The 17,415-nt window shown below is 44.8% G+C and overlaps 1 protein-coding gene across 5 annotated transcripts in view; it reads left to right on the top strand.

Moving 5' to 3' along the window:
* The window catches only part of PLCH2 (phospholipase C eta 2), a 66,808-nt gene that overhangs the window by 9,313 nt on the left and 40,080 nt on the right, over nucleotides 1-17,415 (top strand). Inside the window, exon 1 of one of the 5 annotated variants that reach the window (XM_071449050.1) lies at nucleotides 10,889-11,383. The exons of the other annotated variants lie outside the window; for them this stretch is intronic. Within the exon in view, the coding sequence (XP_071305151.1) occupies nucleotides 11,341-11,383 (43 nt within the window). The 5' untranslated portion in view covers nucleotides 10,889-11,340. Of the gene's footprint in view, nucleotides 1-10,888; nucleotides 11,384-17,415 lie in introns of those variants that run through there. 5 annotated transcript variants of the gene reach the window in all.

The following is a 17,415-nucleotide window of genomic DNA, read 5'->3' as shown; positions in this document are numbered from 1 at the left end:
GTGACGTCCTGTAAATGTGGCTGTGATATCAGAGAGACTTTGCCAATAACTATCACCAGAGGGTCTCTGAGTTCTTCACTGTCTGCTTCAGAGCCTGATTTGCTTTCCTGCCCGGAGTTCAGGTGGCTGGACAGGGTGTGCGCTGAGCACTTTGCTGTTTGCTTCTCAGTCCAAGTTGTGAACTGACTGCAAGCACCACACAAGATGTGCAGATTTCCTACCTTGGTCAGAGTAAAATTTAAAGCAATAATAAAAGTTAGAATTGTGAGGGAGTTGTGAAGATTCTCTGCTTCCTTTTTCTTGTGAAAGGTGCAGCATAAGTGGGTAATTTAGGGACAAGAAACAATGCAGTGGCAGACTGTGCCATTCATTTTTATAGGGGAGAAATAGCTTTTCCATCAGTCTCCAGCACCTGAACAGGAGATGCTTCTCTTGATGGATGAGCTGCACTCACTTGTGTGAGGAGGAGGCTCAGTCAAGTCCCTGGAAGACACTGCCTGGCTTGGCACAGCTCTTTGTGTCTAAGATTTGTCGTTCATGCAGCGCACCTGCACTGAATTCTTGTGCCCATTCGCCCGCTGGGATACTTGCAGTTCTGTTTGCAGCTTCTGTGAGGATGGAACAGCTGGGGCTGTGCTGCTCTCACATTCCCCCGGTGCCCTGGGCAGGAGCTGGGCAGGGGCTGTGCTGCTCTCGGTGTCCCCCGGTGCCCTGGGCAGGGGCTGTGCTGCTCTCACATTCCCCCGGTGCCCTGGGCAGGGGCTGTGCTGCTCTTGGTGTCCCCTGGTGCCCTGGGCAGGGGCTGTGCTGCTCTCGGTGTCCCCGGTGCCCTGGGCAGGGGCTGTGCTGCTCTGAGTGTCCCCCGGTGCCCTGGGCAGGGGCTGTGCTGCTCTCGGTGTCCCCCGGTGCCCTGGGCAGGGGCTGGGCAGGGGCTGTGCTGCTCTCGGTGTCCCCCGGTGCCCTGGGCTGGGGCTGTGCTGCTCTCATTGTCCCCCCGGTGCCCTGGGCAGGGGCTGTGCTGCTCTCGGTGTCCCCGGTGCCCTGGGCTGGGGCTGTGCTGCTCGGGCCCATGCAGCGCTGCCTGCCCGGCCGGGAGCGCTCCCCGCGCTCCGAGCGCCCTCAGCGCATCCCGGCGGCAGCGAGCGGTACCCGCGGGCTGGGGGCGCCGCTGTCCCCTCCTGGAGCCGCTTCTGGGCCACACCGAGCGCTGTTTACAGCCGGGGTTCCTAAGCGTGCTCTCGTGTTTCCAGCTTGAGAGCCAGCAGCGCTTGGTCCCAAGTTGCAGTTCTGGAGCGTGTGATGCACAAGCTTACTATAAACGTAGAAACTTCTTCAGCAGCCTTTCTTCACCTTTTTTCTTATTTGCAGGCTTTGTATTTTCAAATGGCATCTGTTCCCCTGAATTAACAATGTATTTCTGGTGAGAATTATCAATTCACTTGTGACCTTAGCTCCCAGTTCAGACTGACACAGGATAGCAAAGACGTTTGATACCCATGTGCTTCTGGCACATTTTCATTTGGTGTTTCGTTCTTTCCCCGTGTTTCTGGGCCAGCTTTCATGCCATGCCCCTGCTGTTCAGCCGTTCATGTTCATAAGGTGCTAGCTCTAACCCTCTTAAAAAAGAAAACCCAGCTGAGGTCAAGCCTGGCAGTACAGCTTTGATGCTTGCTGCTGTAGCAGAGAATTCAAAGTTTAGTCCCCCACAGCTCTCTCCCCTCAGAGCAGTCTCTTCATTTATTCATACATTATTAACTGGTGATTTGAGTAACAGATGTGTATGGGGGGGCATCCATAATTTATTACAAGGATGAACAAACCCTGGCCTGTGGACAGTGAGGACAGGCTGAGCTCCCTGCTCTGGTGGGGGCAGGGGTTTCCCTTAAGGAGGGACAGGAGGGTTTCATGCACCCTTGGGCACCTGGGATTAAAATCAGCTTTGAGGGAAAATTCTGATCCTGGAAATTCCCAAGGGCTGCCCTCTGAGAGGGCAGAGCAAAGATAAAGTGGGTGCAGGGTGTCACTAAGAGCAGTGAAGATGCTGCTTGCAGGGTAATTTTTTGCTGCTCAGGCTGGCTAATCAGATAAACTGAGTTCTGTGCTTTCATTTAATCAGTGCAAACAGCTAAAAGGGATGACTGTAATTGTAATTTAGCAGTGACAGGCAGAGATGTGTGCAGAGAATTGACTTGCAGTAACTCCTGTGCTAAGGCAGGACCTGCAGCACCCCTGCACTGTTTGTAGGACAGCCCTGGCATGGGACAAGGCCTTGACTTGTGCCTCTCGAACCCTCTGATTTGCTCTGCTGGATTTTGGGGCAGGTTTATGTGATTTTTCTGTCCCCAGTCAGGAAAGCTCATCTTTTAACTGCAAGACTCAGGTCCAGAAAAATTTTGTACTAAACATCTTAGCTAGAGGTGCCTTGAGCAACTTGAATGAAATCCCTTACTTTGGCTCTATGGGGTTTCATCAAATGGGAAATGCTTTGTAGAATAGAATTTTTTTTTAGATTTTTTTCTCATGTCAGATTGAAAATAAAAAAAAAGTATTTCACTAAAGTTTCAAATAAACCTATTTTGTCAGTTTTAGAACAAAATATGCTGATTTTATAATTTATTTAAACCATGTTATCATGTCATGTCATCTCATCTCATCTCATTTAAATTTATATATATCTAATCTATACTGCATACTACCAGGTACATCCAATCTATAATATATGTCAGAATAACATATACTATATACTATATACTATCTCATGTGCTTTTTAAGCCAGTAACTATATTGATGAACCAAAACATGTTGATTCAAAATACATGAGTTATTTTGGGAACTTTCCTTTGTAGAAATCCTGAAACCTTCCCATTTCTTTTCACAATTTTCTGCTGTAACGCTGCCCACTGATGCTTCCAATACCTGAAATAAATCTGAGCATATATAGTTGTCATAAGACATGAACTGTGACTTGTAATAGCAGTAGAATAAATATAATTGCTAAAAGAAGAAAAGGGACTTTTGGAACAAACCCTTCTGGTCCCATATGTTTTAATTCTGCCTGTGCCAGTCTGCATTTGTGTCATGGCTGAGTCTTTGGTTCCTTCACAAGGTGATCCAAAGGAAGACTTTGGCACCCTTAGTGGTTCTTGGAAAGAAACTTGAGTTTTATTCTTGAGTCACTTCCATTTCTAACTTCAAGCCCATCTGTGAAAGCCCAGTATTCTGGGTTAGGGTTTTTCAGCACAGGTCTGATATAATATTCTGCTATTTCTGTGCAGAACAAATGGCAATGGTGGCATTGAAGGAACTGAGGCACAGTCAGTTCTTTCACTGTTGGGTTTTATTAATAAACAGCAAAGACCAAAATGTCACTTTTCATGGTGTTCTCATGGCAGGGTGTGTGGTAAAACCAACATGTCTGTACAGCCCAGCTCTGGAACTGGAGCAGTCCTGGCTCTGTGCACACACAATTTGTGGAACAGCAGCTCCTGCAGCCGGCTCTAAGGAATGCTTACATCCCAGACTGGAGGAGGACTCAACACATCCCCTGAGCAGGGCTTTACCTGCTACCTGAGCACCAAAAAACCAGAGCTGAGGGGAGAAAATCCCTGAGCAGGGAACTGCAGCCCCTCAGAGGCTGTGAGAGAGCCCAGCAGGAGTGACCTGGAACAGGGAATGAGTCTGTGGCTCCGTGCACTGGCTCCTGGGGATGACAGGGTACAAGAATGCAGTTCCATTTACAATAAAATGATGGACTAGGTATTTTGTAACAGTCTCTAAGTGGCAGCTGGGAGAAGAGGGATGAAAGGGAAGGTAGGTGAACTAGCTTGCAGGTATGAAACAGAGCTCAGGATTTGAGCTGTGTAACGCAGTTTAAATTCCACATCTCTCTGCATCTTGCAGAGAAACCTAATTTTTTTTAAATCTCCACAGGCTTCTCGGAGACAGAAGATGCTAATTTTAGAAATGTGGCAGCTCGTCTTCTTCCCCACCCCCTTCCATTTGCTGCCAGAATGCTTAACAATCCAGTAAACAAGCTGTAGGAAAAAGGGGAATAACCTCAAGAGCTGAGGTTGGTGTTGGCCCCTTGTCCGTGGCATTTTTGGGGAAGGATTTGCCCCCTGCCCGTGGGTCTTGAGTTTGAAACTGATTTAAAAATAGAAGAGTAACAGCTGAAGTGACAGTGAAAAGAAGTATTTAAAGGTGCAGTAATCGTGGCTGGCAGGCCCTTTGCTGACCTGATTAATTCTGCACCAGTACTCAGGATAGTCTAAATTAAAGCATTGCATAAGGACAGTGCTGGGAAGTAAAGGAACAAGCCTGAAAATTTCATGTATAACTCAGATATCTCATTTTTGGTTTCTCTACACGCCGAAAACGTGACACAGAAATCTCACGGATCTGCTATGGGAGTTTGTTCTAATTACAAAATACAAAGTACACTACAAAAAGGTCTGATTTGAGATACCTTTCTACTGTGCAGAAAGGTTCCTCTTAATGAGTACCCAGAGTCCTAATTAGTGCAGATAGTGACTGATAATTTCCACACTCTAAACTTCTCTTCTTGTGTTGCTGCATCTTCGTCCTCTGCTTCAATCTTGTGTGGGCAAGCAAAGTTTGGACAATGTTTATCCAAACCCAAATGTATTAGGGTTGCAACCCTAATTATCTAATTATCAGGCCTTAGAGTGCAAAATGATTTGTCCTCATTTTGGCAACAGGTGGACTGATCTGAGTGTTTCATGGTGAAACTTTTTTATTTAAGAATTTCTGATGCAAAGCACCCAAAATTCCTTTGGCTTAGAAAGACCCAGCACTTCCCCACTATTATTATCCAAGTCTTTTATTGTACCTGCTCTTGTGGGCACTTGAAGCTGTGTGTGCATAAATAGATAGGAAAATGTTTAAAATTAGGCATTAATTGCTGCTTCAGAGCATCTGTATGACTAGAAGTTTTATGTTAGACCTACACAAGACACACTTGTGTGTTCAGTCTAGAAAACCTGCTATTTTTAAAGTAGGAAATGTGAGGCAGTGAAGTGTTCATTGCATTTGGAACACGTGGATAATAAATCTGCTTAAATTTAACATGCATCATAATTTCAAACACCCTCAAGTGCCTGGAAAGTTTAACAAAGCATGAATGCCTCATCTACTTTGTGCCTCACAGAGCAATGCATTTATCTTTTCCAATTTATTTGGGACAATGGAACAGAGTGCAGCACAGCTGTTTTCTATGGATGCAAGCATATGTGTCTTCTATTACTAATTAGTAATCAATTCCACCCCACCGTGCCTTTTTCATGGCTCAACTGTCTGAGAACTGTGTCTGTGCTCAGAAATCCATGTCACAGTTGTGACTGAATGAATTGCAAGTTTTGATTTTGGGAGAAAATTAGCTCAGGAGATTTTGTCATATGTGTCAGAGTGCTGTCTGCTGAAAAATGAAATGATTAATTTATTTCTTGGCTCCATTCCTGTCTTGGGTACCTCATATCTTGTCCTCAGCACACACCAAAGATGTGATTTACCCTGAAGCAGGTTATTATCTGTTCACAGGGACAATCCATGTAGTTCAGGCAGCCATGATTCTCTCCTGGTTGTGGTTGCTTTGTGCCTTTTGCACAGCTCTCCCACAGTGCTGACAGAGGATCCTCAGAGGCAGCAGGGCTGTGCAGACAATGGGCTGCAGGCTGGAAATATGTCACAAGCAGTAACAGGAGCAGGAGCAGGGAGCTGGGAGCAGGATCCCTCACTACCCCCAGCAGAAACATGGAATAAAGCAACTGTGCAGGGCTGCACTCCAGCGAGAATATTAATGCATTTCTATTTTTAAAGGGAGAAAAAAGATTGCATGGAGCAACAAAGGGATCTGAGGTAATTGAACATTAATTTTGTGAACTGTGTCTCTGTTGCTTGGATGCATCTGGGATAACCAGACTCACTGGAGTAACTGAGGTTCAGCACCTCACTGGAGGAGCTGACAAAACGAAGTAGAAAAGACAGGGAAAGTACTGTGAGGGTGGAACTACAGTCACAGGGAAGGGAAATGATCTCCAGGGAAATGATCTCCAGGTATGATGTCCATACCTGGACCACAACTCCTTGCTAGGACACCTGGAAGATCTCCTGCCTAAGGCGTCCAGCTCCCAGCTGTTTGCCTGCCAGCTCTGGCTGTACAGAATTCCTGCACTTGGGAAACCACACAGCCACTCTGCAGGGCAGCTGGCACTGCTGCCTGTGGGCTGCCTGCAGCTTGTCACATATTCCACGGTACCACAATGAGAGCAATTGTGCAGCAAGACATAACACAGGGTTCGACTTTTCAGTAATAAACCTCGGAGGGACAAAGAGGAGCAGCAAGCCAAGGGATTTTTATGTTTTCCTTTTAGTGATCTGAGAAGTAGCAGGAATTCCAGCAGCAAACACATCTGTCTGCAGCTGTCACTGCAGCACCTCCAGATTCTATCACCTGCACACAGTATAACCACTTACTGAAGTGTTTTTGTCTAAACAAAGCAGTCCAGCCAATGATCTTTCCCTCATTTTCAGATTGTTAGTCAGAAGTTTGAAAACATGTTGAAAACTCGTTTATAAAACACCGCAGGAGACAGAAGTGCTGCAGACAGGCTCGAGGTGTGTGTGGGGCTGGGGTTGTGGTGCTGTGGACTGTTCTTGTCACTGTTGTGGTTGAGAACTCAGGACTAGTTCAGTCTGGTTGGTAGCTGAGCTTTACTTCTGAAGGCTTTCAAAGACTCCAAAATCTATTTGGAACTAGTTTTGCCTTCTTTCATTACTGCCTTTCCCCCTTCTGTGCTAGACATGAGCATCTTCCCATCTTATGTAACACAGATTTTCTTGGAAGAATGTGTGTTCCCTGAAAACCTCAAACAGCCAAGATGATTTATGGGTCTATAAGAAAATAGGCCACCAAAACACTTCAGTTCTTCCAATCTCCAAATCAGAAAAAAGATCTAAGACCGAAATAATAAAGATTGTAAATGTTGTTTATTCCGAAACTGTGTGGTGAAAAAAAATCAGGTTAAACCAGCTTAGTTCAACCAACTTTCTCAGTGTTCTCTTTCCTTTTGGTGCTCAGTAGAAGTCTGGGAGAAGGGGGATGAAAGGGAGAGCCAAAGGAATGGCTGATACCTCTGAGAGCCAAAGGAATGGTGATTATCTCTGTGCTATAAACAGCCTGGTGAGCCCCAGGGAGGTGAGCTGGTCACTGCAGAGGGTTTCAGGAGCAGGTACAGTTTAGCTGTTAAGTTTTGGTTCCTGTCCTGCTGCCAGACAGGATGGGAGCCTGTAGCACTGCACATGTGAAGGGCATTACCTTTATTCCTCTGCCTGAGGAGCAGCAGGAGGCAATGGACAGCACACAGCCCCACAGTGTCTGATTTTATTACAGAAAGAGTCACAAAACTTATTTTTGCAAAGCATCTCTTTGGTATTTACAGCACATTCAATGCCAGTGATTTTGCCCTCTATTTGTGTTGACAATGGAGAAGTTATTACTTTCAAGCTGTGAGAGTTTTGATAGCAGCCTTCAAGTCAGACTGTTGGTGGTTGTTTTTACTGTTTCTATCCCACAAAGATAATATTATTTGGAGAAATCTATCTTGTGTATAGTGTGCTGGGCCTCTTCACCTTTTCTCTGAAGAAAGTACATGGGAAGGTATCAAGGGGACCTAGGGAGAATTTCAAATTACAAAGACAAAACTATTGCTGCAGTAGATTGTGCAATCCCATGGCATCATCTGATGCAGGGCTGGAAATTGATCATCCTACTGGATGTTGAATTTTTTGTTGACTCAGGATTAAATGTATGGAAGGATCTTAGAGTTTTCTAATCTGATAGTGCTCGTCTTGGTTACTCTCTGTAAACATTTTGCAATAAAACCTTAATTTGAAACGTCCCAACTCTTCATATGTTAAGAGAATGGTGATTTTGTTCTATGTCTTGCCACCTGCTGTTCTCTTCTGTGGTAAAGTACATTGGTAACTATGGGAACAAAAACTTAAGAACAGACACCCACATGTGTTGAAGTTGATTTATAGAAGGTCTTGAAGTGATGCCACGGATTGTGAGAGATGGAACTCTCTGGATGGAGTTTAATGGCTTTCAAGGAGGGCTCAGTGTTTGACTTCCAGAAGTTATTTAGAATGTTCCTGACGTTGTGGATGTTCCATTCTCCACTTAACCATGGTGTAACGTGGTGGTGCTGCATTTCCCAGCTGGCTCATTCAGTCCCCAGCTCATTCCTCCCCTGTGCTGGGCTATGAGATCTCTGTTATTTCTGTCAGGAAATAGGTCCTAGAATGTGACAAAAAGTGGCAGCTGGAGCCTTGGGATGAAGGATGTATGTGTAGGTGAATGTGTAGTCAAACTATAATGTAGCTGTGCCATTAGCTTGGGTGCCTTGTGCTGTTTCTCTGGAAGTGCCCTGCTCCTTTCCAGGCAGCCAGGATGGGGCTGGGCCCTGGCAGAGGCCTGGGGTAGCTCAGGATCCTCTGTGGAAGTGCAGCCACACAGCAAGGGCAGATCTTTGTCAGGTCATGGCTCAGCTCCCCTAACCAGGGCCAGCTGCTCAGTGGCATCACTCTGGGCTTCCTCTGCATATCGTGGAAAGAAGGAATTGAGAGAAGTCCTGGCCCCTTTTAGTCCCTTCTTAGGACTTTAAACCTTCGTGATGTGACAGCAGCATTCCACAAGTCACTCTTCTGCTCTGTTGGGTAGAGCTGGAGAGCTGGGAATGGAGGATGAAGGAATTAGGGCATGCTATGCTTTGTGTGATGTGGAACTGACAGCGGGGTAGGTTTGCTCCATGCCAGCTCTGTGCTCTCCAAACTGGAGTGCTGGTGACCTTTCCCAGCCATGTATGAACTTCTGGTGTGAATCAGAGCCCACAAATCCAGATAAAAGTTTGTCATTGATTTCAAGAGTCAGCAGATTGTCTTTGCACAGAGAAATTTCCTGGTTTAGACTAGACATTACTTGGAATAAGAGAATCTTTTAATGTAAAATGCTTTGGTCTTGATGATAGCACAGTCTGTGTTCTCTTTATTTCAAAAAATTTGCATGTGTTGTGAAGGCATTCAAATGTTTCTCTGACGTTTGTTCTGTGACCCTGTTCTAACTGCACAGCAAAAAACTCCCAAAGAAACAAAACATTTCATTTTATGGAATTTATGTCACACAGTAATTAGGTACTGATTCTGAATTTTTAATAGTCTCAGATGGGATTATATTTTTCTTCTAAAGAAAGCATAGCCTGGTGAAGCAACAAGCTTTGCTCAGTTTGATGGGGTAATTAGTGAATTGTTCTTAGTTTGATGGGGTAATTAGTGAATTGTTCTTAGCTGCAATCTTTCAATTTGCTCTGTCTCTTGATCAGGTTGTGAGGAATAGGTGGTGTTGAATGAGAGGTTCGTCTCTAGCAGTGAATTGAGCCTACCCTGCAGTGTGAAGATTTCCTGCCCTGGTTTCCCCAGGGAAGTTGCCTGACAGGCACTTTCTGGGCCTCAGCACTTGCCCATCTTCTCCCTTTTGATATGAGACGAGATTTGTTGATAACCTGCACTTGCCAACAGGAAATAAGAACAGAAATGAGAGTTACTTTTAGGATAAACCTGGCACATTGTGTGCAGCGTTCACCCTGATAAGCCTGTGTTAAAGCACAGTGCCTGCAAGAGGAATTACCCAAATGTAAGGTGGTGTAAATACAGGAGGCCCCAGAGGCTCCTGCAGTAAGTGCTCCTCAAGTGCTTCTGGATGGGTTGCTCAGGAGATGGGACCTCAGGGGACACAGCTAGTGCAGAAAGCCACTAAGCAAATAGGATAATGTTTTATTGAAAGTAAACTTGAGCCAAGTCCTGGAGCCATTCCTTAGATGGCAATGACCATGGATTCATGCCTGAATGAAAACTGCAGGGGGTTGTGTCAGATCTTGCAAAGATCTTGATCTTTCTGCAATAGTGATTGATATCTGAAATGCAAAGTTGATGTGGGATGGAAACAGCAGGAGAATCCAGCTGCAGCAGCTGGGAACATGAAGGAGAGTCAACACTCCCAGCGTGGAGAGCCTGAGTGGGGCTGGAGAAAGGGGCTCTGAGCCTTCCACAGCACCTCATGTGCTGAAGCAGGTCAGGATGGGGAGGTGCAAGGCAAGAGGGAAACACCAAACAGCAGAAACAGATTGGCTTCAGCTCCTGCAGCCAGGGGGGAGAGGATCCAGGGCAGCACTGCCTGATGGACCTGCAGGAATGCCCTGCCTGGAGTGTCCTGGGTGTTGGGCAGGATGCTGTGATCCTGCCTACCCTGCCCAACCCCAGCAGCAGGTTCCTTTCCTAGAGGAGACACTAACTTTTCCCAATCCTTTATCATTCCTGTTTAATTAGATTTCAAGCCCCCAAGGGAACAAATTGTTTTATCCTGTGTATTTCAGTGGCATGTAGGAGGGGCAGGAACTATTCCTGGTTGGAGTTTTTAGGCAGCACCCTCATATCAAGATGCTGAAATTCTTCTCCAGGATTTAGACAGAACTCAAAGGTCTGTGTCTGTCTTCTCCTGTATTGTGCTTTGGGACACAGACTACAATAATGTGCATTGTTTCCTAGCCATATTCCATTAATTCTGCATTAATATTTCCTTGCAAGTTAAAAAGGTGGGAAATTTGTCATTTTTGCCAAGAAAAGGAGTTAGAAAGAAATCCAAAAAGAACAGCTTGCCTATTTTTATCAGTAGCTATAGACTTGCTTTCTAAACTTAAACAAGTCTGGGAGGATCCCATAACAATGTGTAGGATGCTGAATGGACACAGGGGAGGCATTAACATAAAAAAGAGGTTGGTTTTTTTCCCTTCTTAAACGAAGTGACACCTCACTGCCTACTGCAACACATCCCAGAGGAATGAAAAGCGAATTATCCTCTGTGCTTCTTTGCTGACATCCACAAGTTTTCCCTTCAGTTCCTTTTCCAAAGGAGTAAAGCAAAAAACCATCCCCACGTCCTGCCTGGGAGCAGGGAGGCAAAGAGTTAAGGAACAGTTATCCCAGGTGGCTGAACACTTGAGTTGCAGGGAAAGGCTGGGAACATTCATTGAGCTCCTGCACTGGCTCCTACCTGGCAGCAGTTCCTGCTGCACCCCTGCACAGGGAATAAAGGATGAGGCTGCTCAGAGCACAGGCAGCAGGCAGCCCCAGGAGCCCTCGGATGCTGCAGTGAAACCACGGGCAAGGCTCCTCTCCTCGTTCTTTACAGGAGTCTTTGGAGAGATCAGGGATGTGCATATGGTCTTTGCTGCTTCCTCTGGTGTTTTTACTTGAATCTCTCACTGGAATATGGATGATGCAAGCACAATTAAATGCCTCAGTCCTGAAGAAGGTAAGGGGGGGAAAAATGTTTATTTTAACCACCTTTCTGAGGGAAATTAGTTTTGCTGTAAAGTGTAGTTTACAAAGCTTCCTTGGACACTTCTTTTCTGTTATTCAAACTTAAATGCTTTAAACAAATACAGCAGGTTCTTAAGGGAGCTTTTGCTGTACCTTTGCCTCCTACTATCACTAAAGCTTAAATAATAAATGTATCTCTAATGGCTGTTTCCTCCTGCATAAAGTGTGCAATGAAGGAGTGCACCAGGTATGTTCATGCTCCTTTTCTGCTTGCTTCACTAGCTGCTGTCACCATAAGAAAGGCTTTCTATTTTTAACCTGAGACCTTCTGCTACCCACATTAGAAGAGAGAAAAGAGACTCTAGTACTGTTGTGAGTCAGCTGTATTGTTTTAATTTTTTAAAACAGGTGATTTGCTACTCGTTAGATGTAGTTTCCTTACACCCATCCAACAAGAAGAGTGCACAGAATCAGTTGGGGTTGAAGTTTTCCCTGGTGGGATTAAACCAGGGGTGAAGTCAGGGAAGCGCCTCGAGCTGGGAAAACTGTGCTGCAGTGTCCTGCATGCTGAACTCGGAGCTCATCCCTCCTGTACTGATGGCTGATGAATCTATGAACTCAAGACCAATTCTCAAAAGCCCAGTTTTTATTTTTAAAAGCTTTATTTCCTCCTTGATTTACTCAGGAAAAGCCCAGAGAGAGAAACCCTTCCCTGAGATGTAAATGAATTGACTCCAGTGCCTGGCTGCTTGTCTGTATGCATTCTGTTATTTATGCCTGTTAGGCTTGTGGTTTTACAGGAGTTATGCAACAAGTAAAGAAGGATGTCTTGGGTTCTGTGTGCTCAAAAAAGCTGCTCTGGACACTGGTCTCACACCTGGGTGTCCTTGGGAAGGCAGAGCAGTATCCCTCACTCAACTAATCAATGCTTAGGGCCTGTTCCTCAACCCCTTTTGAAGGAAGCACTCCTTAAAGTTCTCTCTTCTTTTCTAAAAATCATTTCTAGATGAAAACTTTACCAAAGTGGAAAAATGCTTGGCTCTAACTTGGTGTTTGGCTGTCAGAACCAAACCTTGTACCTGTGAGCTCTGGTTTGGCTTTGCCTTGTCTTTGCTATTAAAATACCACAAGGAAGCTCCAGCAATGCCATTCACTGAGAAAAGGACAGCAGGTAACTCAGGTGTGGCTGCACCTGTGCAGTCACTCATCACTGCAGCAAATACTGCTCCAGAACCTGAAGAAGGATGTGGATGTGAAAATTACAGCAAATTGACTTTAAAGAGTCCCATTCTAGAGCAGAACTGTAATTAAAAAAGGAAGAGGGTGACCACAGAACATCACATAGGAAAAGCTTCTATTGTACATAGAAATTGCCCTTGTTTTTTCCATAGTTTTATTACCATTTTGGAAATTGATTTGTTTATTGATGAAATTAATATAAAATCCAAGAATACTTCTAGGCTGAAACAGATTTAGTGAATCTGAGAAGTATGCAAACAATTCAGGTAATAATGAGAGAGTCTCCACGTGCATCACAACAACAGACAAATGTTAACCAATTTCCTTGGAGATTTGTTAAGAATGAAGCAATGATGATGAGGTGCATTTGGGCATTGTCAATATTTATTTAAAAAGCAAAAAAGCAGATTTTAATACTTGGCATAAGATTTTATTTACCTATACCATATTGCTGGCGTAGAGGCTGGAGATTTGGGAGCATGGAAGCTTTAACTGAACAATGTGCTAAATAGGGAGAAACTATTCCCTCTAAGCAAGAATTTTTTTTGCTCCAAGGAAAGAAGGTAGTTTTCTTAAATCTTCAGAATGTGTAAATCCTCAAGTTTTGGATGAGTTGGCTGGAGTGGCACATTTATCACAGAATCTTGGAATGGTTTGGGTTGGAAGGGACCTAAAATATTGTTTTGTTTCATCCCCATGAGGCTGCTCCAAGCCTCGTCCAAGCTGGTCTTGGACACTTCCAGGGATCCAGGGGCAGCCACAGCTGCTCTGGGCACCTGTGCACCCTCACAGGGAGCAATTCCATCCCAGCATCCCTTCTCACCCTGCCCTCTGCAGTGGAGAGCCTTAACACACTTTTAATGATTGAATTTTCTAACAGAAGTGTTTCAGGACTGAAAACCAGAACAGTTTGGTTTTGAAAAGGTCGCGATGGGACAGCCTGAGTATTCCTGATCCAGTTATTGTTCTCTGAAAATGCACCAATGTGCATTGGTACTTTAAACAGACAAAGTCCTCAGGGAAGGTGTGATGGAGGCACCCAAAGTCCTTTTGGCTTCTTCCTACTGGGTTCAGCTTCCAACTTCTGAAAGCAGGAATAAGAGAGAGGGGCTCTCACCTGAGGATCTCCCTGGAGATCACCCAGGTAGCAGCCACTCAGGTTGATTCCTTGCTGGCAGTAGGAAGCTGCTGAGGCTGAGATTGAATCTGTTTGTGATTCAGCCAGCTCAGTGCTCCTGCCAGATGGTGTCCTTCTAAGCCAGGGAGTGGAAACACCTGGAAAACAAATGGGCTCCCCGAAAAGAGCAGAGCTTCATGGGCAGGGCTTCCATGGGCTGAAGCACAAGCAGGGGGTTGTGGTTCTTGTTAAGGGTTCCACTTCTTGCTGTCATCTGTAGCATTAAAAGGAAATGGGATTCTCCCCCCACTTAGATATAAAACCAGTCATGATGCAACTGAAGCCAGTAATTCCCCAGTGTATGGAAGCCTCCAGAAGCCTTCATATGATGGTCTGCTCAAACATTCATAGTGAGAGGCCCCAAACCCAGGCTCTCAAGGCTTTGCCTTGCCACTCCTTTTTTTAAGGAGTTCTGGCTGACTAGAGGCTGAGGAGTCATTGATGAAGATCCAAAATATTCCTTGTTCCCAGTAATTCTGAAATGCTCAGCTATCAGTAAAGAAACAGCTGATACTGTCAGTGCAATTGGGAGGAGAATGGGCCATGTCCTAAGAGAAGCATCTTGTCTGGGGAAATCCTTCAAAAAATGTGGCAGCTGGCAAACATCTTCCAGTGGAACAGCTCGTGGGATGTGGCTGCAGAATTTCAGCCTCCAAACTGCTACAGACCCCCAGGAACAGCATTTGCACAATGTCTCTCACTGGGGAAGATCAACACTCAGGTGTTCTCTGGTTCTCCAGCATCACTGCTCCTGATTTTGCCTTTCACTGAAGATGTTGTTTCTGCTGGTCTAACCCTCAAGAAGAGATGGTTTCCAGATGCCTCATTTTCAACTAGATTAAAAAAAAAAAAATTAGGGAAACATTGCAAAGAAAATGTCATGTTAATGCTAAGTGCACAACTTCAAATTAACTGGTAGCATACGTGCAGATTGCTGATTCATATCCCTTCTGTCCCTGACAATCATTTTGGGGGGGAATGTGAATCCAGTCCAGCTAAATGGGAAAGCTTTCCATCTTCAGGGAATTGCAGAGGGATGATGAATATTGGCCTCTGCTGGATAATCAATATTGGCCTCTATAGGTCTAAAGACATTATGTGGCAGAGAGCACCTAAATTTTCTGGCATGATGTGATCTGCCATGGAGTGAATGTGGACCTGCCAGTACTGAACAAAGTCCAGAACTGCTGTTAAATGTGGCTCTCTGTAAAATATTTTCCTGAAAGCCCATTTCTCCAGTTCAGCCAGCGAGCTGACACTTGCATCAGCCTTCAAATGCCTGCTTATCTTCTGGCTCTAAGCCCTGGGGAGAAATGAATCTGTCAGGATGCTTTGTTTCGAGCTGAGGTGGATATTGGAGGCCATAGCAAAAGATAGAAACAGATTTCCTGTAAGGGCTCAGGAGCAATTACTTTACTCCCTGTACATTTACCTGAGCCCTACTGAATCCAGGACCAGATGAAATTGGGCAATCAGCTGGGAGGCTGCAGCCCCTGAGCTTGCTGTGGGCTCCAGCTCAGCACCCTGCGCTCTGTGCTGTTTTCTGCTGGTGATTTTCCCCTCTGGGATTGCAGCACGTGGTTCCTGCTCAAAGGAAACCACAATCATGGTCATCTTTCAAGCTTCCAGAAGGACGTGCCATTGGTTTCTGAGATTTACAGATGCTGGGTTCTGTTGAGTGATAAGTTTTTGATAAGTTAAGGGAGATTTAAAGAACAGCCTCATAAGGCTGTCTCTTGGATGTCGCAGAAGCTGAGAAAAGCTGAATGAAGACAGAGACTGAGTTATTCCTAGAGCCATTGTAGCTCCTTTTTTTCCCCATCTTTCATGAAACTGGTCTATATTTGAAGAAATAGGGAGTCTGTCACATATTTCAAAATGTACATGGCTCAAAAGGAAGGTCTGGAACAGTTCTCCATTTATACAGATAGAATACATTAAAATTCATCCTAAATACAGAAGTAAAATTTGTGAGTTAAAATCACTTTTTGGTGATGAATTTCAGTATTAGGTCTTTCAACCTGTCTTGCATTCCTGTGCCCATTTTTCCTTGGATTCTTGAGTTCTCAGTGGGGTTTTCCTAGAAGGAGTAATCATATTGGTGGATTGCTTTTGTCCCAACCTGCCTTAATCTCCCTCTCTGTGTTTGTGCCCCATGGCCCTGAACAGATGGTCAAGCACTGAAAGACCTTTAAACGTAAAGGGTTTATGATCTTACTTCAATTAAGTGTGTAGGGACATTTTCTTATATGAGTTGGTGGTTGGAGACAAGGTGACCTTAGAGCACCATTTATAGTCTTAAAATCTTCATTTTATGCTGGCATTTTTCTACAACTGACAAAATTTGTTTGCCACAGCTTTGCAAGGAAAAGACTTCAGCAGCTCAAATCACTGTTCTCACTTAATTAAAATAATTGCATCATTTTTTTCCAGATGAGCCCAAGAGAACTAAACATCATGGCAGGAGGCAGAGTAATTGTCATTAAATTAGTGCTGTTGTTGCTAATGGGTCCCCATTCCACAAACACTCCTTCAAGTGAATGAAGTCATTTAAGGGATTTCACAACTGGTTCATTTTTATAATGGGACTTTCCAAACAGTTTTGGAGAGTTCATGGTTGTGGTTGCCTAAAGCAGCTGTTCCAGGGTTTGCCCACTGTGAATTCCAGCAGGGAAAGGAGCACCAGGAAAATGTGATGTTACAGCCTCTCCCAGTGGAATTGCCAGTGGATGGATGCTGAGGACAGGTGGATTTCAGACAAGTTAATAACTTGCTGAATATGCTCAGAGCCAGTGCACAAATGTTACACATGGAGGCCTGGTGGGTGAGGCACAGGGGCCATGGAATAACCTGAATTCCACTTGATCTGGGCAAGATGTGCAGTGTTAATCTCGAGGGGGGATTACTGTGCTTAGAGGTGCTGTCCAGATGGTCGGGCAGGCTCTGCCTGTGCCCATGGCAGAGGGTGGAACTGGGCTAGAATTAGGGAAAAGGCAGCTTATGCACAGTTGGGATAAGGTTGTGGCCCCAGAGCAGGTGCTCTGGCCTTTCTGAGCCAAAACCATCTGAAAGTGATTGATTTAGTCAATTCTTGATAGAACTAATACAGAAGATTTATTAAATTCTTGATAGAACTAATACAGAAGTTTTTAGTTGAAAGACAAAAGTAGAAAATGGAACTGTGAATGTCTTTTTTTCCATCAGCATCTGCTCCCCAAATTCCTCTTTTTGGGAAGAGCCCACACTAAAAGCAGTGGGCAGCTGTTGCATGCAGACACAGCTGTGAAAAAGAAGAGTGCATTGGAAACACAAAGGCAAATTACTCCAGCAGAGAGAAAAAAGAAAAGCTGCAGCTGAGCTGGCTGGTCTGGCTGCTCAGTTCATGCTGCTTTAGCCCTCTTGGAAGCAGCATTTCTGGGGGAAAGGGAGCAAACATAAATCACATGTTTAAAAGTAGTGAATGGGCATCATTCACCTTTGGTTCATCAAGTCCAGTCATCTCCTGCTGCTTGTGTTTGTGCCCATGTATGTGGAGTTTTGAACCTTTACCATAACTGAGAGTATTCCTGACTTGTATTTAGTGATGTGCACTTCAATGAGATGTTCTT

This window comes from Agelaius tricolor, unplaced genomic scaffold, assembly GCF_023055355.1.
Source record: "Agelaius tricolor isolate 1412-34295 unplaced genomic scaffold, bAgeTri1.0.p SCAF_28, whole genome shotgun sequence".
In the NCBI taxonomy this organism is placed as follows: domain Eukaryota; kingdom Metazoa; phylum Chordata; class Aves; order Passeriformes; family Icteridae; genus Agelaius; species Agelaius tricolor.
This window is presented reverse-complemented; position numbering and strand designations above follow the sequence as displayed.